Source organism: Molothrus ater, chromosome 30 (genome assembly GCF_012460135.2).
Source record: "Molothrus ater isolate BHLD 08-10-18 breed brown headed cowbird chromosome 30, BPBGC_Mater_1.1, whole genome shotgun sequence".
Taxonomy (NCBI): Eukaryota; Metazoa; Chordata; class Aves; order Passeriformes; family Icteridae; genus Molothrus; species Molothrus ater.
This window is the reverse complement of record NC_050507.2, coordinates 1,121,342-1,148,523: the sequence shown is the minus strand read 5'-3', so window position 1 is coordinate 1,148,523 and position 27,182 is coordinate 1,121,342. Positions and strand designations below refer to the sequence as shown.

Genomic DNA, 27,182 nt, shown 5'->3' with positions numbered 1-27,182 from the left:
GTTCAGACCTTCCCAAGTCGTCACCCAAAATCCTCAGGGGTGGTTCTTGTGGTATTTTTCCCAATGTTCCTGACACAAAATTGGAATATTCCCATGTGATCTTTCAATATCCCAATATTTTTCCCCCCAATATTCCCATCAGATCCTCCAAAATTCCGATATTTTCCCCAAAATTCCCATCAGATCTTTCAATGTTCCAATATTTTTCCCAAAATTCCTGTTACATCCTCCAAAATTCCAGGATTTTGGAGCCTGGATCTGTCCCTTGGGTTGGAATTTGGGCATTTTGGATCTGGGGTGGGAATTTGGGGATTTTGGAACCTAGATCCATCCCTGGTGTGGGAATTCCAGGATTGTTGGATCTGGGGTGGGAATTCCAGGATTTCAGAGCCCGGATCTGTGCCTGGGATGGGAATTTGGGGATTTTGGCACCGGTGCCATCCCTGGAGTGGAAATTCTGGGATTTCGGAGCCCAGAATCTTCTCTGGTTTGGAAATTCCAGGATTTTGGAGCCTGGATCTATCCCTGGGATGGGAATTTGGGGATTTTGGATCTGGGGTGGGAATTTGGGGATTTTGGAGCCTGGATCTGTCCCTGGTTTGGAAATTCCAGGAGTTTGGGTTTGGGGGTGTCCCTGGCTGTGGGAATTCCTGGATTTTTGGATCTGGCGTGGGAATTCTGGGATTTTGGGTTTGGGGGTGTCCCTGGTTTGGGAATTCCGGGATTGTTGGATCTGGGATGGGAATTCCGGGATTTCAGAGCCCAGAACCTTCTCTGGGGCGAGAATTCCAGGATTTTGGATCTGGGGTGGGAACCCCAGGATTCTAGAGCCCGGCGCAATCCCCGCTTTGGAAATTCCAGGATTTTTGGAGCCCGGAACCTTCTCAGGGCCGGGAATTTGGGGGATTTAGGGTCTGGGGTGGGAATTCCCACCGGGATTCCAGGATTTCAGATCCCGGAATGTTCTGGAGCAGAGCAGAGCCTCTCCCCCCCCTCCGCAGGCAGTGAGATCGACTGTGCTGACAAGTACGGCAACACCCCCCTGCACGTCGCTGCTAGATACGGCCACGAGCTGCTAATTAGTACGTTAATGACCAATGGTGCTGACACTGCCAGGTGAGCCCGGGCTGCCCTTCCAGAACCTTCTGAGGGGGGGGGTGGTCCTGGAAGGGTTTCCAGAATGTTCTGGGTGGGTTCTGGAAGGGTTTCCAGAATGTTCTGGGTGGGTCCTGGAAGGGTTTCCAGAATGTTCTGGGCTCCTGCTGGGTCCTGGAAGGATTTCCAGGATGTTCTGGGCTGGGTCCTGGGAGGGTTTCCAGAATGTTCTGGGTGGGTTCTGGAAGGGTTTCCAGAATGTTCTGGGAGGGTCCTGGAGGGGTTTCCAGAATGTTCTGGGAGGATCCTGGAAGGGTTTCCAGGATGTTCTGGGTGGGTCCTGGAAGGGTTTCCAGAATGTTCTGGGAGGATCCTGGAGGGGTTTCCAGGATGTTCTGGGTGGGTTCTGGAAGGGTTTCCAGAATGTTCTGGGTGGGTTCTGGAAGGGTTTCCAGAATGTTCTAAGCTTGTGGAAGGGTTCCCAAAGTGTCCTGGAAGGGTTTCCAGAATGTTCTGGGCTCCTACTGGGTCCTGGAGGGGTCCTGGGTGGGTCCTGGGAGAGTTTCCAGAATGTTCTGGGTGGGTTCTGGAAGGGTTTCCAGAATGTTCTGGGAGGATCCTGGACGGGTTTCCAGAATGTTCTGGGTGGGTTCTGGAAGGGTTTCCAGAATGTTCTCAGAGGATCCTGGAGGGGTTTCCAGAATGTTCTGGGAGGATCCTGGAGGGGTTTCCAGAATGTTCTGGGTGGGTCCTGGAAGGGTTTCCAGAATGTTCTGGGCTCCTGCTGGGTCCTGGAAGGGTTCCTAAAAGGTCCTAGGAGAGTTGTGGAAGGGTTTCCAGAATGTTCTAGGTCCTGCTGGGAAGGGTTCCTAAAGCGTCCTAGGAGGGTCGTGGAAGGGTTTCCAGAATGTTCTAAGCTCCTGGAAGGGTTCCCAAAGTGTCCTGGGAAGGTCCTGGAAGGGTTCTGGGGGTCTTCTGGAAGGGTCCTGGAAGGGTTTCCAGAATGTTCTGGGCTCCTTCTGGGTTCTGGAAGGGTTTCCAGAATGTTCTGGGAGGGTTCTGGAAGGGTTTCCAGAATGTTCTGGGTGGGTCCTGGAAAGGTTTCCAGAATGTTCTGGGTGGGTCCTGGAAGGGTTTCCAGAATGTTCTGGGAGGGTTCTGGAAGGGTTTCCAGAATGTTCTGGGTCCTGGTGCCGGCCCAGGCCTGGAGCCAGCCCTGGAGGGGCCTCAGCAGGACACAGGAGCTGCCCAAGGAGCCAGAGACCCCAAAGTGCACAAACCCTTCCCAGAGGCGGCTGGCAGCACCCTGAGGAGCCTTTCAATGCCAACATTAGAAAATTTGAGGAGGTTTTAATGCCAAAATTAAAAAAAAAAAAAAAAAAAAAAAAACAACCCAAAAAAAACCCTCAAGGTTTTAATCTCAAAGCATTTCAGGAGGTTTTTATGCCAAAATAAAAAAAATTGAGGAGATTTTTAATCCCAAAATTCAAAACTTTAAGGAGATTTTTATGCCAAAATTTAAAAATGTGAGGAGGTTTTTAATCCCCAAATTAAAACATTTGAGGAGATTTTCAATCCCAAAATTAAAACATTTGAGGAGGCTTCAATCTCAAAACATCTCAGGAGGTTTCAACGCCAAAATTAAAACATTTGAGGAGGTTTTCAACCCCAAAATTCCCATTCCTGACCCCAAACCGTCCCCGCAGGCGCGGCATCCACGACATGTTCCCCCTGCACTTGGCCGTTCTCTTCGGGTTCTCCGACTGTTGTCGCAAGCTGCTTTCCTCAGGTGACCCTCCCAGCCCCGTCCCCGTGCCAGCCCCGCCCGGGTGGCCCTCGGGGACAGCCAGGTGACGGCGGCGTCCCCCCGGTGCCACCCCCAGGTCAGTTGTACAGCATCGTGTCCTCGCTGAGCAACGAGCACGTGCTGAGCGCCGGCTTCGACATCAACACCCCCGACAACCTGGGCAGGACCTGTCTGCACGCTGCTGCTTCCGGAGGGTGGGGACACCTGGGGACACCTTGGGGACAGCCTTGGGGACAGCCTTGGGATAGCCCTGGAACAGCCTGGGGACATGGGGATAGCGTGGGGACAGGCTGGGGACATGGGGATATGGGGATAATCCCGACAGCCTGGGCAGGACCTGTCTGCACGCTGCTGCTTCCGGAGGGTGGGGACACGTGGGGACACCTTGGGGACAGTCTGGGGATAGCCTGGGATAGCCTAGGGACAGGCTGGGGACATGGGGATATGGGATAATCCCGACAACCTGGGCAGGACCTGTCTGCACGCTGCTGCTTCCGGAGGGTGGGGACACCTGGGGACACGTGGGGACACCTTGGGGACAGTCTGGGGATAGCCTGGGATAGCCTAGGGACAGGCTGGGGACATGGGGATATGGGATAATCCCGACAACCTGGGCAGGACCTGTCTGCACGCTGCTACTTCCGGAGGGTGGGGACACCTTGGGGACACCTGGGGACACGTGGGGACACTTGGGGACAGCCTTGGGATAGCCCTGGAACAGCCTGGGGACAGCCTGGGGACATAGTGACACCCCCGACAACCTGGGCAGGACCTGTCTGCACGCTGCTGCTGTGGGAGGGTGGGGACACCTGGGGGACAGAGTGGGGACACCTAGGGATAGCCTAGGGACAGCCTGGGGACAGCCTGGGGACACAGCAACAGCCCCGACAACCTGGGCAGGACCTGTTCCCACCTGAGGGTGGGGGACACCTGGGGACACCTTGGGGACACTTGGGCTCATGGAGACAGCCTAGGGACAACCTGGGGACATGGGGATAACCCCGACAGCCTGGGCAGGACCTGTCTGCACGCTGCTGCTTCTGCAGGGTGGGGACACCTGGGGACACCTTGGGGACAGACTGAGGACACCTGGGGACATAGGGACAGTGCTCTGGCAAGGGCACAGACCTGCTCGGAGCAGGGGTGGAAGGCTGGATGGGTTCTGGGGGTGACACTTGTAGGAGGGACATTTCTGGGTGGCATGGGGACATTGCTGGGTGCCTGGGGGACATTTCTGGCTGGCCTGGTGACACTCTGGGGTGGCCTGGTGACATTCCTGTGTCCCTGTCCCCCCTGCAGGAACGTTGAATGTCTGAACCTGCTGCTGAGCAGCGGCGCCGACCTGCGGAGGAGGGACAAGTTCGGGAGGTGAGTGGGGACACCTGGGGACACCTGGGCGGGGACATCCCAATGTCCCCAAATCCCAGATCAGGGCTGGGGACGTTCCTGAGGGACACCAACGCTCCTGCCTGGGACCGCCCTGGGATGGGGGCTCCAAACACCCCCTGCAGGTCCTGGAAGGGTCCCCAAAGTGTCCTCAAGGGTCCTGGGAGGGTTCCTGGGGTGTTCTGGGATCCTGCAGGTCCTGGAAGGGTCCCCAAAGTGTTCTCAAGGGTCCTGGGAGGGTTCCTGGGGTGTTCTGGGATCTTGGAAGTGTTCCCAGAATGTTCTGAGCTCCTGCAGGTCCTGGAAGGGTTCTGGGATTGTGCTGGGCTCCTGCAGGTCCTGGAAGGGTTCCTGGGGTGTTCTGGGAGGGTCCTGGAAGGATTCTGGGGATATCCTGGGCTCCTGCAGGTCCTGGAAGGGTTCTGGGGGTGTGCTGGACTCCTGCAGGTCCTGGAAGGTTCTGAGAGGGTCCTGGCAGGGTTCTTGGGGCATCCTGGGCTCCTGCAGGTCCTGGCAGGTGCGCAGGGCTCCGGGCGGGTCCCTGAGGCCTCGCTGTCCCCTTTGTCCCCAGGACCCCCCTGCACTACGCGGCGGCCAACGGCAGCTACCAGTGCACGGTGACGCTGGTGACAGCCGGGGCCACCGTCAACGAGGCCGACGGCAAAGGCTGCACGGCCCTGCACTACGCGGCTGCCTCCGACACCTACCGCAGGTGAGGGCACCCGGGGACATCGGCACCAGCCCCAGGTGGCACTGGGGGGCATTGTCACCAGCCCCAGGTGGCACTGGGGGGCATTGGCACCAGCCCCATTGGCACTGGGGGGCATTGTCACCAGCCTGAGGTGGCACTGGGGGGCACTGTCACCAGCCCCAGGTGGCACTGGGGGGCATTGTCACCAGCCCCATTGGCACTGGGGGGCATTGTCACCAGCCTGACATGGCACTGGGGGCATTGTCACCAGCCCCAGGTGGCACTGGGGGGCATTGTCACCAGCCCCAGGTGGCACTGTGGGCATTGTCACCAGCCCCATTGGCACTGTGGGCATTGTCACCAGCCTGAGGTGGCACTGGGGGGCATTGGCACCAGCCCCAGGTGGCACTGGGGGGCATTGTCACCAGCCCCAGGTGGCACTGTGGGCATTGTCACCAGCCCCAGGTGGCACTGTGGGCATTGTCACCAGCCTGACATGGCACTGGGGGTATTGTCACTAGTCTGAGGTGGCACTGGGGGCATTGTCACCAGCCCCATTGGCACTGTGGGCATTGTCACCAGCCTGAGGTGGCACTGTGGGCATTGTCACCAGCCTGACATGGCACTGGGGGTATTGTCACTAGTCTGAGGTGGCACTGGGGGCACTGTCACCAGCCCCAGGTGGCACTGGGAGGACACCCTGGGGGCACCATAGGCACTGTCACCAGCCTGATGTGGCACTGCAAGAGCACCCTGGGGCACTGCAGACATTGGCACCAACCCCAGGTGGCACTGGGGGCACTGTCACCAGCCTGAGGTGGCACTGGGGCTACTGGGGTGTCCCCGTGGTCACTGTCACCCACCCGCAGTGGCAGTGGTGGCACTGGGTGTCCCCGTGGTCACTGTCACCCACCCGTGGTGTCCCCGGTACCATTGCAGAGCCGAGGCTCACTCAGGACCCAGCGAGGAGGAGCCCCTGAAGGAGTCGAGGCTGAAGGAGGCGTTCTTGTGAGTGCTGGGGAGGGACTGGGATTAATTGGGAATGGACTGGGATGGACTGGGAATAGACTGGGATTAACTGGGATTAATTGGGAATGGACTGGGATGGACTGGGAATAGACTGGGATTAACTGGGATTAATTGGGAATGGACTGGGAATGGACTGGGATTAACTGGGAACGGACTGGGAGGGACTGGGATAGACTGGGAATGGACTGGGATAGACTGGGATTGATTGGGAATGGACTGGGAACAGACTGGGATTAACTGGGATTTAACTGGGAATGAACTGGGATTAACTGGGAATGGACTGGGAATTTGCTGAAATTTACTGGGAATTTGATGGGATTTTACTGGGGATTTGCTGGGGATTTCCTGGGAATATTGCAGGGAATTTAATGGGAATTTACTGGAATTTTACTGGAATTTTGCTGGGAATTTACTGGGAATCTGCTGGGAATTTGCTAAAATTTACTTGGATTTTACTGGGAATATTGCTGGGAATTTGATGGCAATTTTGCTGTGATTTTTCTGGGAATTTACTGGGATTTTACTGGGAAATTGCTGGCAATTTCCTGGGAATTTCATGGGAATTTAATGGGAGTTAGCTGGGATTTTACTGAAATTTGCTGGGAACATTTTGCTGGGAATTTGCTGAGAATTTGCTGTGAATTTACTGGGAATTCACTGGGAATTTAATGGGAATTTAATGGGCATTTAATGGGAATTTTCTGGGAATATGCTAAAATTTACTGGGATTTTACTGGGAGTATTGCTAGGAATTTGATAGCAATTTTGCTGGGATTTTTTCTTGGAATTTTACTGGGAATTTGCTGGGATTTTAGTGGGAATTTGCTGGGATTTTAGTGGGAATTTACTGGGATTTTGTTGGGAATTCCTCTCTGCAGACCCTCAGGAGAGGAACCCCCCTGCTCCTATTCCAGCCCTAAACCCACCCCCCTCACTCCCAGCACCTTCTGTGAGATTCTGGGGCTTTCCCTACAGATTTTTTTTACCCTTTTCCTTAATTTTTTGGGGTTTTTTTTTGCCTTTTTCCCAATTCCAGCTGTCTGGAATTCCTGCTGGACAACGGTGCTGACCCCTCCCTGCGGGACAAGCAGGGCTACACCGCCGTCCACTACGCGGCCGCCTACGGCAACCGGCAGAACCTCGAGCTGGTGAGGGCTGCAGGAGAGGGGAAATCAGCCCCAAAAATGGGGGGAAGCACCCCCAGAAAATGGGGGAAAACACGCCCAGAAAATGGGGAAAACTCCACCAGAAAATGGGGGAAAACACCACCAGAAAATGGGGGAAAACACGCCCAGAAAATGGGGAAAACTCCACCAGAAATGGGGGAAAACACCACCAGAAAATGGGGGAAAACACCACCAGAAAATGGGGAAAACTCCACCAGAAATGGGGGAAACACCACCAGAAAATGGGGGAAACACCACCAGAAAATGGGGGGAAAACACCACCAGAAAATGGGGGAAAACACCACCAGAAAATGGGGAAAACACCCCCAGAAAATGGGGGAAAACACCATCAGAAAATGGGGGAAACACCCCCAGAAAATGGGGGAAAACACGCCCAGAAAATGGGGGGAAAACACCCGCAGAAAATGGGGAAAAACACCCCTAGAAATGGTGGAAAACACCCCCAGAAAATGGGGGATAACACCCCCAGAAAATGAGGAAAACACACCTAGGAAATGGGAGAAAACATCCCTAGAAAATGGGGGAAATCAGCCCCAAAAATGGGGGAAAACACCCCCAGAAAATGGGGGAAAACACCATCAGAAAATGGGGGAAAACACCCCCAGAAATGGGGGTAAACACCACCAGAAAATGGGGGAAAATACCCCCAGAAAATGGGGGAAAACACCACCAGAAATGGGGGAAAACACGCCCAGAAATGGGGGAAAACAACCTCAGAAAATGGGGGAAAACACCCCCAGAAAATGGGGAAAAACACCCCTAGAAATGGCGGAAAACACCCCCAGAAAATGGGGGATAACACCCCCAGAAAATGAGGAAAACACACCTAGGAAATGGGAGAAAACATCCCTAGAAAATGGGGGAAATCAGCCCCAAAAATGGGGGAAAACACCCCCAGAAAATGGGGGGAAACAGCACCAGAAATGGGGGAAAACACCATCAGAAAATGGGGGGAAACACCCCCAGAAAATGGGGGAAAACACGCCCAGAAAATGGGGGATAACACGCCCAGAAATGGGGGAAAACCCCCCCAGAAATGGGGGAAAACACCCCTAGAAATGGCGGAAAACACCCCCAGAAAATGGGGGAAAACACCACCAGAAAATGGGGGAAAACACCTCCAGAAAATGGGGGAAAACACGCCCAGAAAATGGGGGATAACACGCCCAGAAATGGGGGAAAACACCACCAGAAATTGGGGAAAACACCTCCAGAAAATGGGGAAAACCCCCCTAGAAATGGGGGAAAACATCCCTAGAAAATGGGGGGAATCAGCCCCAAAAATGGGGGAAAACACCCCCAGAAATGGGGGAAAACACCACCAGAAAATGGGGGAAACACCACCAGAAAATGGGGGAAACACCACCAGAAATGGGGGAAAATCACCCCCAGAAAATGGGGGAAAACACCTCCAGAAAATGGGGGGAAACACCACCAGAAAATGGGGGAAACACCACCAGAAAATGGGGAAAACACGCCCAGAAATGGGGGAAAACACCACCAGAAAGTGGGGAAAACACCCCCAGAAAATGGGGGAAACACCCTCAGAAATGGGGGAAAACACCCCCAGAAAATGGGGGAAACACCCTCAGAAAATGGGGGAAATCAGCCCCAAAAAATGGGGAAAACACACCTAGGAAATGGGGGAAAATCACCCCCAGAAAATGGGGGAAATCTCCCTGGGAAAGGGGGAAAATCGTCCAGGAAAAAGGGGAAATGATCCAGTAAATGGGGAAAATCATCTCCAGGAAAGGGGGAAATCCTCCCCAGGAAATGAGGGGCAATAATTCAGGAAATGGGGGAAAATCATCCAGGAAAAAGGGGGGAAATCACCCCCAGAAATGGGGGAGAAATCAGCCAGGAAATGGGGGGAAATAATTTATAAAATAAGGGAAAATCACCCCCAGGAAGGGGGAAAATCATCCAGGAAAAGGGAGGAAATCTCCCTGGGTAAAGGGGGAAAATCCCAAGTGGGAAAGAGAAAAAAATCCCAACCAGGAAAGAAGGGAAAATCTGAGCTGGAGAGAAAATCTGAGCTGGAAAACTCAAAAATGAGAGAAAAGATGGGAATTCAAGTCAGGAAAAATGGGATTTTTTGAATAGCCCGTCCCAAATTTTGGGGTTGTTTGGAGTTTTTAGGGTTTTGGGGTCAGGATTTTTGGAGTTTTTGTGGTTGGGATTTTTGGAGGTTTTGGGGTTGAGGTTTTTGGACTTTTTGGGGTCAGGATTTTTTTTAATTATTGGGGTTTGGGGTTGGGATTTTTGGAGTTTCTGGGATTTTTGGGTTGGGATTTTTGGAGTTTCTGGGGTTTTGGGGTTGGGATTTTTGGAGTTTCTGGAGTTTTGGGGTTGGGATTTTTGGAGTTTCTGGAGTTTTGGGGTTGGGATTTTTGAAGTTTTTGGCTTTTAGGGTCAGGATTTTTAGAGTTTTTGGGGGTTTTACCCCTCCTGCAGCTCAGGGTGGGTGTGGGAAGCTCCGGGGTCAGTTCTGGATTTTGGGTTTTTCCCTTGCAGCTCCTGGAAATGTCCTTTAACTGCCTGGAGGATGTGGAAAGCACCGTTCCAGTCAGCCCTTTGCACTTAGCTGTGAGTGCCTGCGGGTCCTGGAAGGGTTCTGGAGGGTCCTGGAAGGGTTCTGGAAGGTCCTAGAAGGGTTCCTGAGGGGTTCTGGGCTCCTGCAGGTCCTTAAGTGGTTCTTAAAGTGTCCTGGAAGGGTTCTGGAGGGTTCTGGAAGGGTTCTGGGGGGTCCTGGAAGGGTTCCTGAGGGGTTCTGGGCTCCTGCAGGTCCTGAAGTGGTTCCTAAAGTGTCCTGGAAGGGTTCTGGAGGGTCCTTGAAGGGTTCTGGAAGGTCCTAGAAGGTTTCCTGAGGGGTTCTGGGCTCCTGCAGGTCCTGGAAGGGTTCTTAAAGTGTCCTGGAAGGGTTCTGGAGGGTTCTGGAAGGGTTCTGGGGGGTCCTGGAAGGGTTCCTGACGGGTTCTGGGTTCCTGCAGGTCCTGGAAGGGTTCTTAAAGTGTCCTGGAAGGGTTCTGGAGGGTCCTTGAAGGGTTCTGGAAGGTCCTAGAAGGGTTCCTGAGGGGTTCTGGGCTCCTGCAGGTCCTGAAGTGGTTCCTAAAGTGTCCTGGAAGGGTTCTGGAGGGTCCTGGGAGGGTTCTGGAAGGTCCTGGAAGGGTTCCTGAAGGGTTCTGGGCTCCTGCAGGTCCTGGAAGGGTTCTTAAAGTGTCCTGGAAGGGTTCTGGAGGGTCCTGGGAGGGTTCTGGAAGGTCCTAGAAGGGTTCCTGAAGGGTTCTGGGCTCCTGCAGGTCCTGGAAGGGTTCTTAAAGTGTCCTGGAAGGGTTCTGGAGGGTCCTGGGAGGGTTCCTGAGGGGTTCTGGGCTCCTGCAGGTCCTGAAGTTGTTCTTAAAGTGTCCTGGAAGGGTTCTGGAGGGTTCTGGAAAGGTTCTGGAAGGGTTCCTGAGGGGTTCTGGGCTCCTGCAGGTCCTGGAAGGGCTCCTGAAGTGTCCTGGAAAGGTTCTGAGGGTGTCCTGGGAGGGTTCTGGAGGGTCCTGGAGGGGTCCTGGAAGGGTTCCCACAGTCTTGGGAGGGTCCTGGAAGGGTTCTGGAAAGGTTCTCAGGGTGTTCTGGGTCCTGGAAGGGTTCTGGGGGAGACATTTCTGGTGGGGACTTTTCTGGGTGCTTAGGGGGTACTTTGGGAGACACGGTGCATGAGGGGGACATTTCTGGTTTCCTGAGGGACACTTTGGGTGCCTGAGGGACAGTTTTGAGTACCTGAGAGTCACTTTGGTGACCTGAGGGACACTTTGAGTACCTGAGGAGCACTCTAGGCAACACTTCCACCTGTCCCCTGTGTGTCCCACCTGTCCCCTGTGTGTGTGTCCCACCTGCCATCTGTGTGTCCCACCTGTCCTCTGTGTGTGTGTCCCACCTGTCCCCTGTGTGTGTCCCACCTGTCCCCTGTGTGTGTGTCCCACCTGCCCCCTGTGTGTGTGTCCCACCTGCCCCCTGTGTGTCCCACCTGCCCCCTGTGTGTGTCCCACCTGCCACCCGTGTGTCCCACCTGTCCCCTGTGTGTCCCACCTGCCACCCGTGTGTCCCACCTGCCCCTCTGTGTGTGTCCCACCTGTCCCCTGTGTGTCCCACCTGCCCACTGTGTGTGTGTCCCACCTGTCCCCTGTGTGTGTGTCCCACCTGCCACCTGTGTGTCCCACCTGCCCCCTGTGTGTGTCCCACCTGCCACCCGTGTGTCCCACCTGTCCCCTGTGTGTCCCACCTGCCCCCTGTGTGTCCCACCTGCCATCTGTGTGTCCCACCTGCCCCCCGTGTGTCCCACCTGTCCCCTGTGTGTGTGTCCCACCTGCCATATCCTGGCCGTGACCGCTGTCCCCTGTCCCCAGGCCTACAATGGTCACTGTGAAGCCCTCAAGGCTCTGGCTGAGACGCTGGTGAACCTGGACGTGCGGGACCACAAGGGCCGCACCGCGCTCTACCTGGCCACGGAGCGCGGCGCCAGCGAGTGCGTGCAGGTGCTCACCAGCCACGGCGCCTCCGCCCTGGTCAAGGAGAGGAAGAGGAAGTGGACGCCTCTCCATGCTGCAGGTGGGCACCTGGGAGGGCTTCCTCAGGGCTTCTGGGCTCCTGCAGGTCCTGAAAGCATTCCCAAAGTGTCTTGGGAGGGTCCTGGAAGGGTTCTGGGAGGGCTTCCTCAGGGGTTCTGGGCTCCTGCAGGTCCTGAAAGCATTCCCAAAGTGTCTTGGGAGGGTCCTGGAAGGGTTCTGGGAGGGCTTCCTCAGGGCTTCTGGGCTTCTGCAGGTCCTGAAAGCATTCCCAAAGTGTCTTGGGAGGGTCCTGGAAGGGTTCTGGGAGGGGTTCCTCAGGGGTTCTGGGCTTCTGCAGGTTCTGGAAGGGTTCCCAAAGTGACTTGGGAGGGTCCTAGGAGAGTTCTGGAAAGGTTCTGGGAGGTTCCTGAGGGGTTCTGGGCTCCTGCAGGTCTTGGAAGGGTTCTGGGAGGGCTTCCTCAGGGGTTCTGGGCTCCTGCAGGTTCTGGAAGGGTTCTGGGAGAGGTTCCTCAGGGGTTCTGGGCTCTTGCAGGTTCTGGAAGCGTTCCCAAAGTGACTTGGGAGGGTTCTGGAAGGGTTCCGGGAGGTTCCTGAGGGGTTCTGGGCTCCTGCTGGTTCTGGAAGGGTTCCAAAAGTGACTTGGAAAGGTCCTGGGAAGGTTCTTGGGCTGTCCTGGGTTCTGGGAGGGTTCCTCAGGGGTTCTGGGTTCTTGCAGGTTCTGGAAGGGTTCCCAAAGTGCCTTGGAAGGGTCCTGGAAGGGTTCTGGGAGGTTCCTGAGGGGTTCTGGACTGCTGCAGGTCCTGAAAGCATTCCCAAATTGTCTTGGGAGGGTCCTGGAAGGGTTCCCAACGTGTTCTGGGTCCTGGAAGGGATGGAGACAGGGCTTGGCAGAACCCAAAAACCCCGGGGGATGAGTTTCTTCTGGAGGGGTTGGGGGTTTTTGGGGTTTTGTTGTCTCTCTTTTCCTCATCCCATTTTCCTCCTGCCATTTTCCTCCTCCCTCTTCTTCTCATCCCTTTTCTTCTCATCTCTCTTTTCCTCCTCCCATTTTCCTCATCCCTTTTCCTCCTCCCTCTTTTCCTCTTCCCATTTTTCCTCATCCCTGTTTTCCTCATCCCTCTTGTTTCTCTTTCCCTCATCCCTTTTCCTCATCCCTCTTTACCTTGTCCCTCTTTTCCACCTCCCATTTTTCTCCTCCCATTTTTCCTCCTCCCATTTTTCCTCCTCCCATTTTTCTCCTCCCATTTTTCCTCCTCCCCTTTTCCTCCTCCCATTTCCCCGTTCCTGTCCCCAGCTGCCAACGGGAACACAGATTCCCTGCACCTCCTGATCGACAGCGGCGAGCGGGCGGACATCACCGACGTCATGGACATCCACGGCCAGTGAGTGCCACCAGGGCCACCAGAGCCACCTGGGACAGGCAGGGAAACCTCCTGGAAGGTCCCGGCTTGAGATAAGGACCAGGAGAGATCCCTCAGCAAATCCAGCACAGCCAAAACGGGGCTGGAATTTGGGATATTGGTTGATTTAATTGGGTTTATCAGCGATGAAATCATGGTGGGATCATGAGAGGGGAAATGGTTCCAAAGGAGCTTCTCCTGACCCTTCCCAGCTCTTCTGCTCCTTCCTGAGGAATGGGAGCTGTGCTCAGTCCACCCCACGTCCTCTGCACAAAAACCTTCAATTTTTTCCATTTTTTCCTTTCCTTTCCTTTAAATATCAAATATCTTATCCCAGAGGTGCCACCACCATCCTAAGTGTCCCTCAGCACCATTCCTGGTTGTCCTTCACCTCCATTTCTGTGTCCCTCACCACCATTCCCAATTATCCAAACACTTCCAGGCTCTTCATGGGTTCGATGAATTCTCCATCCCAACCCCTCCAAGCTCTTGCTGGGCTCCCAGGCTCTTGGTGTTCTCCATGAATTCTCCATCCCAAACCCCTCCAAGCTCTTGGCGCTCTCCATGAATTCTCCATCCCTTTCCCCTCCGGGTTCTTGGTGGTCTCCATGAATTCTCCATCCCCACCATCCCAATCCCTCCAGACTCTTGCTGCTCTCCATGAATTCTCCATCCCAAACCCCTCCATGTTCTCGCTGCTCTCCATGAATTCCCCATCCCAAACCCCTCCATGTTCTCGCTGCTCTCCATGAATTCCCCATCCCAACCCCTCCATGTTCTTGCTGCTCTCCATGAATTCCCCATCCCAAACCCCTCCATGTTCTCGCTGCTCTCCATGAATTCCCCATCCCGACCCCTCCATGTTCTTGCTGCTCTCCATGAATTCCCCATCCAAAACCCCTCCAAGCTCTTGGTGCTCTCCATGAATTCCCCATCCTGACCCCTCCATGTTCTCGCTGCTCTCCATGAATTCCCCATCCCAAACCCCTCCATGTTCTTGCTGCTCTCCATGAATTCCCCATCCAAAACCCCTCCATGTTCTTGCTGCTCTCCATGAATTCCCCATCCCAAACCCCTCCATGTTCTTGCTGCTCTCCATGAATTCCCCATCCCTTTCCCCTCCATGTTCTTGGTGCTCCCCATGAATTCCCCATCCCAACCCCTCCATGTTCTTGCTGCTCTCCATGAATTCCCCATCCCTTTCCCCTCCATGTTCTTGGTGCTCCCCATGAATTCCCCATCCCAACCCCTCCATGTTCTTGCTGCTCTCCATGAATTCCCCACCTTTCCCCTTCCAGGACCCCTCTGATGCTGGCCATCATGAACGGCCACGTGGACTGTGTCCATCTCCTGCTGGACAAGGGCTCCACGGCCGACGCCGCCGACAAGAGGGGCCGGACCGCGCTGCACCGGGGGGTGAGTGGGGGTCCGGGGGGGCTCCTGATAGAGATGGATATAGATATAGATATTGATAGGTATTGATAGATGTATAGATATAGTTATATAGAGATAGAGATGTAGATATATAGATATAGAGATAGAGATAGATATAGATATAGATATTGATAGGTATTGATAGATATATAGATATAGTTAGATAGAGATGTAGATATATAGATATAGATATATAGATATAGATATAGATATAGATATAGATATTGATATTGATATTGATATAGATTTAGATATAGAGATAGATATAGATAGGTATTGATAGATATATAGATACAGTTATATAGAGATATAGAGATATAGATATATAGATATTGATATTGATATAGATATAAATATAGACACAGATATAGATATATAGATATAGATACAGATATAGGTAGAGATATAGATAGATATAGAGATAGAGATATAGAGATATCTAGATATCTATCTATATAGATATGTAGACATATAGATATATATAGATATACAGATAGAGATATATATAGATAGAGATATATAGATAGAGATATTGATATTGATAGGTATTGATAGATATAGAGATATAGATAGATATCTCTGTATCTCTATATCTCTATCTATATAGATATGTAGATATATAGATATATATAGAGAGATAGATATAGATATACAGATATAGATATAGACATAACAAAATATAAAAAACTGAGACATCGCACTAGGCCAGCACAGAATCTGAAAAATATAACAAGATATTAAAATATTTTCCAAATATTTTAAAATAGTTTTAAAGTGAAAATTTATATATATATATATATATATATATATATATATACATGTATAAAAAACTAAAGCCTGAGCCATCCTGCTAAGCCAGCACAGAATCTGGATGATATTAAAAATAAAATGTTTATAAAGCCCTAAAGGCTGAGGCAGCACAGAAAGCCCCATGAACCCCTCTCTGGGCTGTGTCCCCAGGCTGTCACTGGCTGTGAGGACTGCCTGGCCGCCCTGCTGGACCACGATGCCTTCGTCCTGTGCCGGGACTTCAAGGGCCGCACCCCGATCCACTTCGCCTCGGCCTGCGGGCACCTGGAGGTGCTGCGGACGCTGCTGCGGGCGGCGCTCTCCACCGACCCGCTGGACGCCGTGGTGGACTACAGCGGCTACTCGCCCATGCACTGGGCCTCCTACAGTGGTGAGGGCCTCAGCCACCCCAAAATCCAAATGGTCCTCCTCTCTTTTTGGGGTTTTTATGGGTTTTTCTCGTTTTTCGGGGTTTTTTTCTGGATTTTGGGGGGGTTTTTTGGGTCCATGGTGGACTACAGCAGCTACTCGCCCATGCACTGGGCCTCCTACAGTGGTGAGAGCCTGATCTACTCCAAAATCCAAATGGTCTTCCTGGTCTTGTGGAGTTTTGGGGTTTTTTATACTTTTGGGGAGATTTTCTGGGTTTTTGGGGTTTTTTTTCAGGATTTTGGGGTCCATGGTGGACTACAGCGGCTACTCGCCCATGCACTGGGCCTCCTACAGTGGTGAGGGCCTCATCCACTCCAAAATCCAGCTGGTCCTCCTCTCTTTTTGGGTTCTTTTTTGGGTTTTTCTCGTTTTTCGGGGTTTTTTGGGTCCATGGTGGACTACAGCAGCTACTCGCCCATGCACTGGGCCTCCTACAGTGGTGAGGGCCTCATCCACCCCAAAATCCAGCTGGTCCTCCTCTCTTTTTGGGTTCTTTTTGGGTTTTTCTCGTTTTTTGGGGTTCTCTTCTGGACTACAGCAGCTACTCACCCATGCACTGGGCCTCCTACAGTGGTGAGAGCCTGTCCTACCTCCTCCTTTGAGACAAATCCATTTCTTCTGGAGCTCCCTTGGTTCAGCTCAGGAAGGGATGGGGAGGAATTTGGGTTCCTCCAGGAGAGGTTCAGGATGGACATGAGGAGGAATTTCCTCCTGGAAAAGGTGGTCAGGCTTTGGAAGTGCCTGGAGAACAGGAGGCTCAGAGGGGAATTTTCACCCCAAAACTCCCTGATGGGACAACAGGGTCAGGATCTGCTCCCATGAACACAAAGTGGAGAAGGAACAGCCCCAAATTCCTTCAGGAGAGGTTCAGGAACAGCTCCAGATTCCCTCAGGGCAGGGTCAGGGTGGACATCAGGAGGAATAAAAGGTGGTCAGGCTTTGGAACTGCTTGGAGAAAAGAAGTTCAGGGGGGAAATTTCAGCCCAAAACTCCCTGATGAGTGTGGAGCCAGAGCGGGATCAGGATCTGATCCCAGGGAACAGCAGGAGGAGAAGGAACAGCCCCAAATTCCTCCAGGAGAGCGTCAGGGTGCACATGAGGAGGAATAAAAGATGGTCAGGCCTTGGAACTGCCTGGAGAACAGGAGGCTCAGAGGGCAATTTCCACCCCAAAACTCCCTGATGGGACAACAGGGTCAGGATCTGCTCCCATGAACACAAAGTGGAGAAGGAACAGCCCCAGATTCCTCCAGGAGAGGGTCAGGGTGGACATGAGGAGGAATAAAAGATGGTCAGGCTTTGGAGCTGCCCGGAGAACAGGAGGCTCGGGGGGGAATTTCCACCCCAAAACTCCCTGAAGGGAGAGTGGAGCCGGGTGGGATCAAAATCTGCTCCCAGGGGACACCAGAACGAGAGGAAATGGCCCCAAGTTCCTGCAGGAGAGGTTCAGGGTGGACATCAGGAGGAATGAAAGGTGGTCAGGCTTTGGAGCTGCCCAGGGACGTTTGGTGTCCCCATCCCTGAGGTGACAGAGAAGGACTGGACGTGGCACTCAGGGTTTGGGGTCACTCCCAGTTAGGATTGGATGATCTGGGGGGGATTTTCCAGGATTTTGGGATTTTTGGGATTTTTGGGATTTAGGGAAAAGCTGCTCCAGCTGCTGTTGCTGTCTCCTCAGGGCACGAAGATTGTCTTGAATTGTTACTTGAACACAACCCGTTTGCATACCTAGAAGGAAACCCCTTTACTCCATTGCACTGTGCAGTGTAAGTGACACCCCAAAATAATTCTGGGCTTTGGGGTCCCTGAAATGGGCTGAAAGGGGAATTTTACCCCATAAATAATTCCAATAATTCCGGGCCTTGGAGCCCCCAAAAGGGGAATTTTACCTCCCAAAATAATTCAAATAATTCCAGGCCTTGGAGCACCTGGGATGGGCTGAAAGGGGAATTTTACCCCAAAAATAATTTTAATAATTCCAGGCCGTGGAGCCCCCAAAAGGGGAATTTTACCTCCCAAAAAAATTCAAATAATTCCAGGCCTTGGAGCACCTGGGATGGGCTGAAAGGAGAATTTTACCCCAAAATAATTCTGGGCTTTGGAGCCCCTGAAACGGGCTGAAAAAGGGAATTTTAGACCAAAAAATAATTCCAATAATTCCAGGCCTTGGAGCCCCCAAAAGGGGAATTTTACCCCAAATATCTCCAAGCCTTTGAACCTCTGGGATGGGCTGAAAGGGGAATTTTACCTAAAAATAATTCCAATAATTCCAGGCCTTGGAGCACCTGGGATGGGCTGAAAGAGGAATTTTACCCCATAAATAATTCCAATAATTCCAGGCTGTGGAGCCCCTAAAAGGGGAATTTCACCCCAAATATCTCCAGGCCTTGGAGCCCCTGAAAGGGGAATTTTACCTAAAAATAATCCCAACAATTCCAGGCCTTGGAGCCCCCAAAAAAGGGGAGTTTTACCCCAAATATCTGCCCAGCCCTTCCTTGACCTCCCTTCTCCTCCCATTCTCAGAATTAACAACCAGGACGGCACTGCTGAAATGCTGGTGGAAGCATTGGGTGCCAAGATTGTTAATAGCAGAGATGCCAAAGGAAGGTGAGCATTAAATTGTGTATTTTAATTATTAATTATTAATTAATTAGTTAATAATGCTAATGTATTAAATTTATTTTAAAAATATTAATAATATTAATTATTTAATTATTATGATAAGGCTTGTGTAGTTATTAGAAATATTTTAATTATTTATTATTAATTTATTAGGAATTTTAATGTCTTAATTTCTTAGATCTACTCTCTTAATATTAACTTAATATTAACTTATTAACTCTCTTAATATTAACTTTATATTAACTTATGTATTTGATTATTTAATTATTATTATAAGGATTGTGTATTTATGAAAAGAGCCCAGCAGGGCTACACCCAAGATGGACTCAGAGTCACAAGTTTTGGACCCAATTTTAAATTTATATATAATATAATATAATATAATATAATATAATATAATATAATATAATATAATATAATATAATATAATATAATATAATATAATATAATATAATATAATATAATATAACATATATCTATAATAAGTAGGTAAATAAATTAATCTATTATAACTCTATATAATATAAATATCTCTTATACATTTACTTATTTGTTATTTATTCTACTTATTGATAATAAGTATAATTTTTTTTTTTTAATTTATTTATGCTTTTCAAGCCCTGAGGCTGTAGGTGGTGCCTTGGGAGGCTCCTGGAACAGAGCCAGAGAGAATTAACAGATTAAATTTTGTATTTATTAAAAGGATTCACTTTAGGCAGTGTAAGATCCTGGCCAAGGGCTACAGTATGAATAATATGAAATTGAAAATAGAAATATCATGAAAATATAAAAGCTAAATCTTTAAGAATCTCCCTACTGAGAAAATGTGAAATGTATGAAATTTTTAAAAATAAACTAAACTAAACTAAACTAAACTAAACTAAAGTAAAATAAAATAAAATAAAATAAAATAAAATAAAATAAATAAAATAAAATAAAATAAAATAAAGAGGATTTTAAAAGGATTAAATAAAAATATTAATATTATGAAAATACGAACTCAAAAAGTAGGAATATTATGAAATTATGAAAGCTAAATCTTTAAGAATCTCCCTACTGAAAAAATATGAAACATATGAAATTTTAAAAAATAAAATAAAATAAAATAAAATAAAATAATAAAATAAAATAAAATAAAATAAAATAAAATAAAATAAAATAAAATAAAATAAAATAAAATAAAGAGGATTTTAAAAGGATTAAATAAAAATATGAATATTATGAAAATACGAACTCAAAAAGTAGGAATATTATGAAATTATGAAAGCTAAATCTTTAAGAATCTCCCTACTGAGAAAATATGAAACGTATGAAATTTTAAAAAATAAAATAAAATAAAATAAAATAAAATAAAATAAAATAAAATAAAATAAAATAAAGAGGATTTTAAAAGGATTAAATAAAACTATGAATATTATGAAAATACGAACTCAAAATTAGGAATATTATGAAAATATAAAAGCTAAATCTTTAAGTATCTCCCTACTGAGAAAATATGAAACGTATGAAATTTTAAAAAATAAAATAAAATAAAATAAAATAATGAGGATTTTAAAAGGATTAAATAAAAATATGAATATTATGAAAATACTAACTCAAAATTAGGAATATTATGAAAATATAAAAGCTAAATCTGTAAGTATCTCCCTACTGAGAAAATATGAAACGTATGAAATTTTAAAAAATAAACTAAACTAAACTAAACTAAACTAAAGTAAAATGAAATGAAATGAAATGAAATAAAATAAAATAAAATAAAATAAAATAAAATAAAATAAAATAAAATAAAAATAAAACCATGAGTATTAAAAAATATTAAATAAAAATATGAACGTTATGAAAATATGAACTCAAAAAATTGGAATTTTATGAAAATTTCAAAGCTAAATCTTTAAGCATCACCACCCCCACCCAGATTTATCCCCCCCTGGCCTGGCCTGGCCCTGAGTGGATTTTGGTGGATTTTGCCCCCCAGGACCCCCCTTCACGCTGCTGCCTTCGCAGACAACGTCCGTGGTTTACAGCTGCTGCTGCGCCACCAGGCCCAGGTGGACTCGGCCGACAAAATGGGCAGGACCCCCCTGATGGTGGCATCGGAGAACGGGCACACGGCGGCACTGGGTGGGTACAGAACGGGCACTGGGTGGGTACAGGACGGGCACACGGCGGCACTGGGTGGGTACTGAGGGTGGCATCAGAGAACGGGCACACGGCGGCACTGGGTGGGTACCGATGGTGGCACTGGGTGGGTACAGAATGGGCACACGGTGGCACTGGGTGGGTACAGAACGGGCACTGGGTGGGTACAGAACGGGCACACGGCGGCACTGGGTGGGTACAGAACGGGCACTGGGTGGGTACAGAACGGGCACACGGCGGCACTGGGTGGGTACAGAACGGGCACTGGGTGGGTACAGAACGGGCACACGGCGGCACTGGGTGGGTACAGAACGGGCACTGGGTGGGTACAGAACGGGCACTGGGTGGGTACAGAATGGGCACACGGCGGCACTGGGTGGGTACTGAGGGTGGCATCAGAGAACGGGCACACGGCGGCACTGGGTGGGTACAGAACGGGCACTGGGTGGGTACAGAACGGGCACACGGTGGCACTGGGTGGGTACAGAACGGGCACACGGCGGCACTGGGTGGGTACAGAACGGGCACATGGCAGCACTGGGTGGGTACTGATGGTGGCATCAGAGAACGGGCACACGGCGGCACTGGGTGGGTACAGAACAGGCACTGGGTGGGTACAGAACGGGCACACGGCGGCACTGGGTGGGTACTGATGGCGGCACTGGGTGGTACAGAATGGGCACACGGTGGCACTGGGTGGGTACAGAACAGGCACACGGCAGCACTGGGTGGGTACTGAGGGTGGCATCAGAGAACGGGCACACGGCGGCACTGGGTGGGTACAGAACGGGCGCTGGGTGGGTACAGAACGGGCACACGGCGGCACTGGGTGGGTACTGATGGTGGCATCAGAGAACGGGCACACGGCGGCACTGGGTGGGTACTGATGGTGGCATTGGAGAACGGGCACATGGTGGCACTGGGTGGGTACCGATGGTGGCATGGGGTGGGTACAGAATGGGCACACGGTGGCACTGGGTGGGTACCGATGGTGGCATGGGGTGGGTACAGAATGGGCACACGGTGGCACTGGGTGGGTACAGAACGGGCACTGGGTGGGTACAGAACGGGCACTGGGTGGGTACAGAATGGGCACACGGTGGCACTGGGTGGGTACAGAACGGGCACTGGGTGGGTACAGAACGGGCACACGGCGGCACTGGGTGGGTACTGAGGGTGGCACTGGGTGGATACTGAGGATGGCATCATCAGAGAATGGGCACATGGTGGCACTGGGTGGGTACAGAACGGGCACTGGGTGGGTACAGAACGGGCACACGGCAGCACTGGGTGGGTACCGATGGTGGCACTGGGTGGGTACTGAGGGTGGCACTGGGTGGGTACAGAATGGGCACATGGTGGCACTGGGTGGGTACCGATGGCGGCACTGGGTGGGTACTGAGGGGTTTGGGATTCTGCTGCTGGCCAGGGAGTGAAGCTCTTGGGATGAGAGTTCATGCTCAGACTCAGCTGTTTATTATACTGCAATAGTTCATATTCACACTCAGCTGTTTATTATACTGCAATAGTTCACATTCACACTCAGCTGTTTATTATTTATCTGTGTTAGAATATTTCACATTCAGACTTAGGTGTTTATTATATCTGTGTTAAATATTTCACATTCAGACTCAGCTGTTTATTATGTCCATGTTCGGATAGTTCACATTCACACTCAGCTGTTTCTTATTTATCTATGTCAGATATTTCATGTTCAGACTCAGCTGTTTGTTGCTTCTTATCTATATTACAATAGTTCACATTCAGACTCAGCTGGTTTTTATTTATGTTAAAATATTTCATGTTCAGACTCAACTGTTTATTATTTCTTACCTGTGTTAGGATAGTTCTCACTCAGACTCAGCTGTTTATCATTTCTTATCTATATTACCATAGTTCCCATTCAGATTCAGCTGTTTATTATTTAGCTATATTTGATATTTCCCATTCAAATCAGCTGTTTATTATATCCTTGTTAGATATTTCATGTTCAGACTCAGCTGTTTATTATTTCTTACCTGTGTTTAGAATATTTCACATTCAGACACAAATATTTATTTTTTATTGTCCATCTTCCATATTTCACCTTCAGACTCAGGTGTTTATTATATCTATGTTACAATAGCTCATATTCAGACTCAGCTGTTTATTATTTATCTGTATTACAATATTTCATATTCAGACTCAGATATTTATCATTTCTTACCTGTGTTATGCTACTTCCCATTCAGATCCAGCTGTTTATTATTTCTTATCCATGTTACAATCTCACAGCAGCTAAAACCTGAGTCACCACACCATGAATCTCACAAGTACAGCCTAAAGCAGCACAAAATCTGAAAAATAAATATATAAAATATATAAAATATAAAAAATAGAAAAAATACAAAAATATTAAAAATATTAAATATATATATATATAAAAACCTGAGTCACCACACCATGAATCTCACAAGTACAGCCTAAAACAGCACAAAATCTGAAAAATAAATATATAAAATATATAAAATATAAAAAAATATATATAAAAACCCAAGGCATCAGGGTGCTGCTCCTCCCAGAGCTGTCCCCTCTCCTGGCAGGCATTGGGGACATTTTTTGCCTCTTCCTCACCAGTTCTCCTCCTCCTCCTCCTCCTCCTCCTTGCAGAGTTCCTGCTGTTCCAAGCAAAAGCAAATATTACTGTGCTGGATGTCAACAAGAACACAGCTCTTCACCTGGCCTGCAGCAAGGTGGGACATGGGGCTGGCCTGGGTGGCACCTCTGGGACACCTGGGTGTCCTCCTGGGCCATGGTGGCCACCAGAGCCTTGTGGTCACTTTGTCCAACCCGTGGTGGTCACTTTGTCCATTCCATGATGGTCACTCCCAACCCCTGGTGGCACCCAGAGCCTTGTGGTCACTTTGTCCAACTCATGGTGGTCACTTTGTCCAAGCCATGGTGGCAACCAGAGGTTTGTGGTCACTTTGTCCATGGCAGAGGGGTGGGAATGAGGTGATTTTTGTGGTCACTTCCAACCCCAAACCACTCCATGGTGGCACCCAGAGCCTTGTGGTCACTTTGTCCGACCCATGGTGGTCACTGCCAACCCATGGTGGTCACTTTGTCCATCCCATGGTGGCACCCAGAACCTTCTGGTCACTTTGTCCAATCCATGGTGGCACCCAGAGCCTTGTGGTCACTTTGTCCATCCCATGGTGGCACCCAGAGCCTTGTGGTCACTTTGTCCAACCTGTGGTGGTCACTTTGTCCAACCCATGGTGGTCACTTTGTCCATCCCATGGTGGCACCCAGAGCCTTATGGTCACTCTGTCCACGCCGAGGAGGGGAAGGTGGAGCTCCAGCAGGTGCCAGGGTGACCTGGGGGAGCAGGACAGGTTCAGGGGATGGTTCTCCTACCCTGAATGTCCCTCTGTCCCCAGGGCCATGAAAAGTGTGCCTTGTTGATCCTGGGGGAAACCCAAGACCTTGGCCTTATCAATGCAAGTAACAGTGCTCTGCAGATGTGAGTGTTTGCACAGCTGGGAATGGGGGAACTGGGAGAACTGGGAGAACTGGGAATGGGGGGAACTGGGAATGGGGAAAAATGGGGAATGGGGGGAAACTGGGAATGAGGGGAATGGGGCAACTGGGGAATGGGGGGAACTGGGAATTGTGTGAACAGGTGAGCCCGCCCTTGAACCCACTCAAAAGTGTTGGCACAGGGGGTTCTGTGGGGTTTTGGGGTGGGATTTTGTGGTGGGATTTAGGGTGGGATTTAGGGGCGGGATTTAGGGGTAGGATTTTGGGGTGGTATTTAGGGTGGATTTTGGGGTGGTATTTAGGGGCTGTAACGATATTTTCCCCCTTGCCAGGCCCCTGCACATCGCGGCGCGGAACGGCCTGGCCTCGGTGGTGCAGGCCCTGCTCAGCCGCGGGGCCACCGTGCTGGCTGTGGATGAAGAAGGTGAGTGTGAGTGTGAGTGTGAGTGTGAGTGTGAGTGTGAGTGAGTGTGTGCACCCCGGGGCTCCTGTGGGGCTGCAGCAGCCCTGGGGAGCGCCCAGAGCCCGGGGAGGGCTCAGCCACAGCCCCCCAGAGCACCCTGCCTCACCCCATCCCATACCCCACAACCCCACAGCCCCACCACCCCACAATCCCACACCACATCCCCCAGTGGGACGAGATGGAATTCAAGATCCCTCCCAACCCAAACCATTCCATGATTCCCGTGCTTTGCTCTGGTGTCCCCTGCCCACACCAGCAGGACCAAGGACCTTTCAGACCCCTCCCAACCCACCCCACACCCCGTTCCGAAACCCCGTGTCCCCACACCCCATTCCACAACCCCACAACCCCACACCCCATCCCACGACCTCACACCCCCAGAACCCCACACTCCATCCCACAACCCCGTGTCCCCAAACTCCATCCCTCAATCCCACACCCTCAGAACTCCACACTCCATCCCATGACCTCACATCCCACAATCCCCTAATCCCACACCCTCAGAACCCCATCCTACAACCCCACAACCCCACACCCCGCTCACCCCTCACAGCTCCCTGGTTCCCTCAGGTCACACCCCAGCCCTGGCGTGTGCCCCCAACAAGGACATTGCTGACAGCCTGGCACTGATCCTCTCCGCCATGAAACCTTTCAGAACCCCACACCCCACATCCCCACAACCCCACAATCCCCCAATCCTACACCCCATTCCATGACTCCACACTCCCAGCACCCCACACCTCACCCTCACACTGCTCACCCCTCATGGCTCCCTGTGTCCCTCAGGTCACACCCCATCCCACCAACCCCATCCTACAACACCACAAGCCCACAATCCCCGGAATCCCACACCCCATCCCTCACCCCACAGCCCCACACTCCAGGACCCCACACTTTGCTCACCCCTCACAGTTCCCTGGTTCCCTCAGGTCACACCCCAGCCCTGGCGTGCGCCCCTAACAAGGACGTTGCCGACTGCCTGGCACTGATCCTCTCCACCATGAAGCCTTTCCCGCCCAAGGACGCGCTCGGCTCCTTCAGCCTCAGCCTCCTCACGAACTGCGGCATCGCGGCCAAGGCGGCGGCGGCAGCGGCCTGCGGGGCCCTCCCGGTGCCGGTGCCGGCCTGCGGGGCCCTGCCGGTGCCGACCTGCGGGGCCCTCCCGGTGCCGGCCCGCGGGGCCCTCCCGGTGCCGGTGCCGGCGTGCGGGGCCCTCCCGAACGGCTCCTCCTGCCCCTACTCCAAGGAACGCCACAGCGCCATCGGCCTGGACGGCTGCTACTCGGAGTGACCTCCTCCTCCTCCTCCTCCTCCTCTTCCCTCCCCCGGCCACGGGTGACCTGATATCTTTATTCTATTTATTTAGAAATTCTATAAGTATAGGGCACTTTAAAGGAGAACAAGACCGGGCGGGCCCAGCGTGGGGCGGGTGGGGGTGAGGGTGGGTGGGGAGGGTGAGGCCGAGAGTTCGGGGTTTGTGTGGATCCAGTGGGGTCAGAGCGATGCCAGGCTCGTTCTCTGTGCCCAGCCTGGATGGCAGGAGGTGGAAGGGCAGGATTTGGGCTGCCAGGAGGTGGAAGGGCAGGATTTGGGCTGGCACATCCCCAGTCCCATCCCCTGTGCCCTCCCTGGACAGCAGGGGCTGGAGGGGCAGGATTTGGGCTGGCACATCCCCTGTGCCCTCCCAACCTTCCTTGTCTGGCAGGATTTGGGCTGGCACATCCCCAGTCCCATTCCCTGTGCCCAACCTGGATGGCAGGAGGTGGAGGGGCAGGATTTGGGCTGCCAGGAGGTGGAAGGGGCAGGATTTGGGCTGGCACATCCCCAGTCCCATTCCCTGTGCCCAACCTGGATGGCAGGAGGTGGAAGGGGCAGGATTTGGGCTGGCACATCCCCAGTCCCATTCCCTGTGCCCAGCCTGGATGGGCAGGGGTTGGCAGGGCAGGATTTGGGCTGGCACATTCCTGGTACCCTCCCAAGCCTCCCTGGCTGGCAGGATTTGGGCTGGCACATTCCTGGCATGGAAGGAGCAGGGTTTGGGCTGGCAGGAGCTGGAAGGGGCAGAATTTGGGCTGGCACATTCCTGGTACCTTCCCAAGCCTCCCTGGCTGGCAGGATTTGGGCTGGCACATCTCCCATGCCCTTTCTGACTGGGCAGGAGCTGGAAGGGGCAGAATTTGGGCTGGCACATTTCTGGGGTGGAAAAAGCAGGATTTGGGCTGGCACAAGGCAGGTTCTGTTGGATTTTTCCCTTCGGGTTTGATGGGAGCCATTTCCTCCCCAATGCTTTTGTTTCCTTCCCAGGGTTTTTGTTTCCCTCCTGGCATCTTTGTTTCATTCCTGCTGTTTCATTCCTGCTGTTTTATGTTTCATTCCCAATGTTTTTGTTTCCTTCCCAGGGTTTTTGTTTCACTCACAACATTTTTGTTTCATTCCCAGTGTTACTGTTTAATTCCCAGGGCTTTTGTTTCATTCCCGGCGTTTCCTTCCCAATATTTTTGTTTCACTCCCAACATTTCCTTCCCAAACTTTTTGTTTCATTCCCAGAGTTTTGTTTCCTTCCCAACATTTTTTGTTTCATTCCCAATGTTCCATTCCCAATGTTTCATTCCCGATCTTTCTCTTCCCTTCCCA

At 51.1% G+C, this 27,182-nt stretch overlaps 1 protein-coding gene across 1 annotated transcript in view; it reads left to right on the top strand.

Annotated features, from left to right (window-relative positions):
* LOC118697301 (serine/threonine-protein phosphatase 6 regulatory ankyrin repeat subunit C) overlaps positions 1–25,941 on the top strand; it is a 34,427-nt gene extending 8,486 nt beyond the window's left edge. The window contains exons 10-28 of the mRNA XM_054517707.1: positions 1,002–1,116; positions 2,802–2,884; positions 2,979–3,096; positions 4,202–4,270; positions 4,860–5,000; positions 5,919–5,987; positions 7,045–7,156; positions 9,710–9,781; positions 11,587–11,788; positions 13,043–13,130; positions 14,447–14,564; positions 15,543–15,762; positions 17,481–17,568; positions 18,326–18,409; positions 20,400–20,545; positions 23,213–23,295; positions 23,986–24,068; positions 24,418–24,509; positions 25,478–25,941. Coding sequence (XP_054373682.1) covers positions 1,002–1,116; positions 2,802–2,884; positions 2,979–3,096; positions 4,202–4,270; positions 4,860–5,000; positions 5,919–5,987; positions 7,045–7,156; positions 9,710–9,781; positions 11,587–11,788; positions 13,043–13,130; positions 14,447–14,564; positions 15,543–15,762; positions 17,481–17,568; positions 18,326–18,409; positions 20,400–20,545; positions 23,213–23,295; positions 23,986–24,068; positions 24,418–24,509; positions 25,478–25,839 — 2,345 coding nt within the window. The 3' untranslated portion in view covers positions 25,840–25,941. The remainder of the gene's footprint in view (positions 1–1,001; positions 1,117–2,801; positions 2,885–2,978; positions 3,097–4,201; positions 4,271–4,859; positions 5,001–5,918; positions 5,988–7,044; positions 7,157–9,709; positions 9,782–11,586; positions 11,789–13,042; positions 13,131–14,446; positions 14,565–15,542; positions 15,763–17,480; positions 17,569–18,325; positions 18,410–20,399; positions 20,546–23,212; positions 23,296–23,985; positions 24,069–24,417; positions 24,510–25,477) is intronic.
* The last annotated feature ends 1,241 nt before the right edge of the window (positions 25,942–27,182 follow it).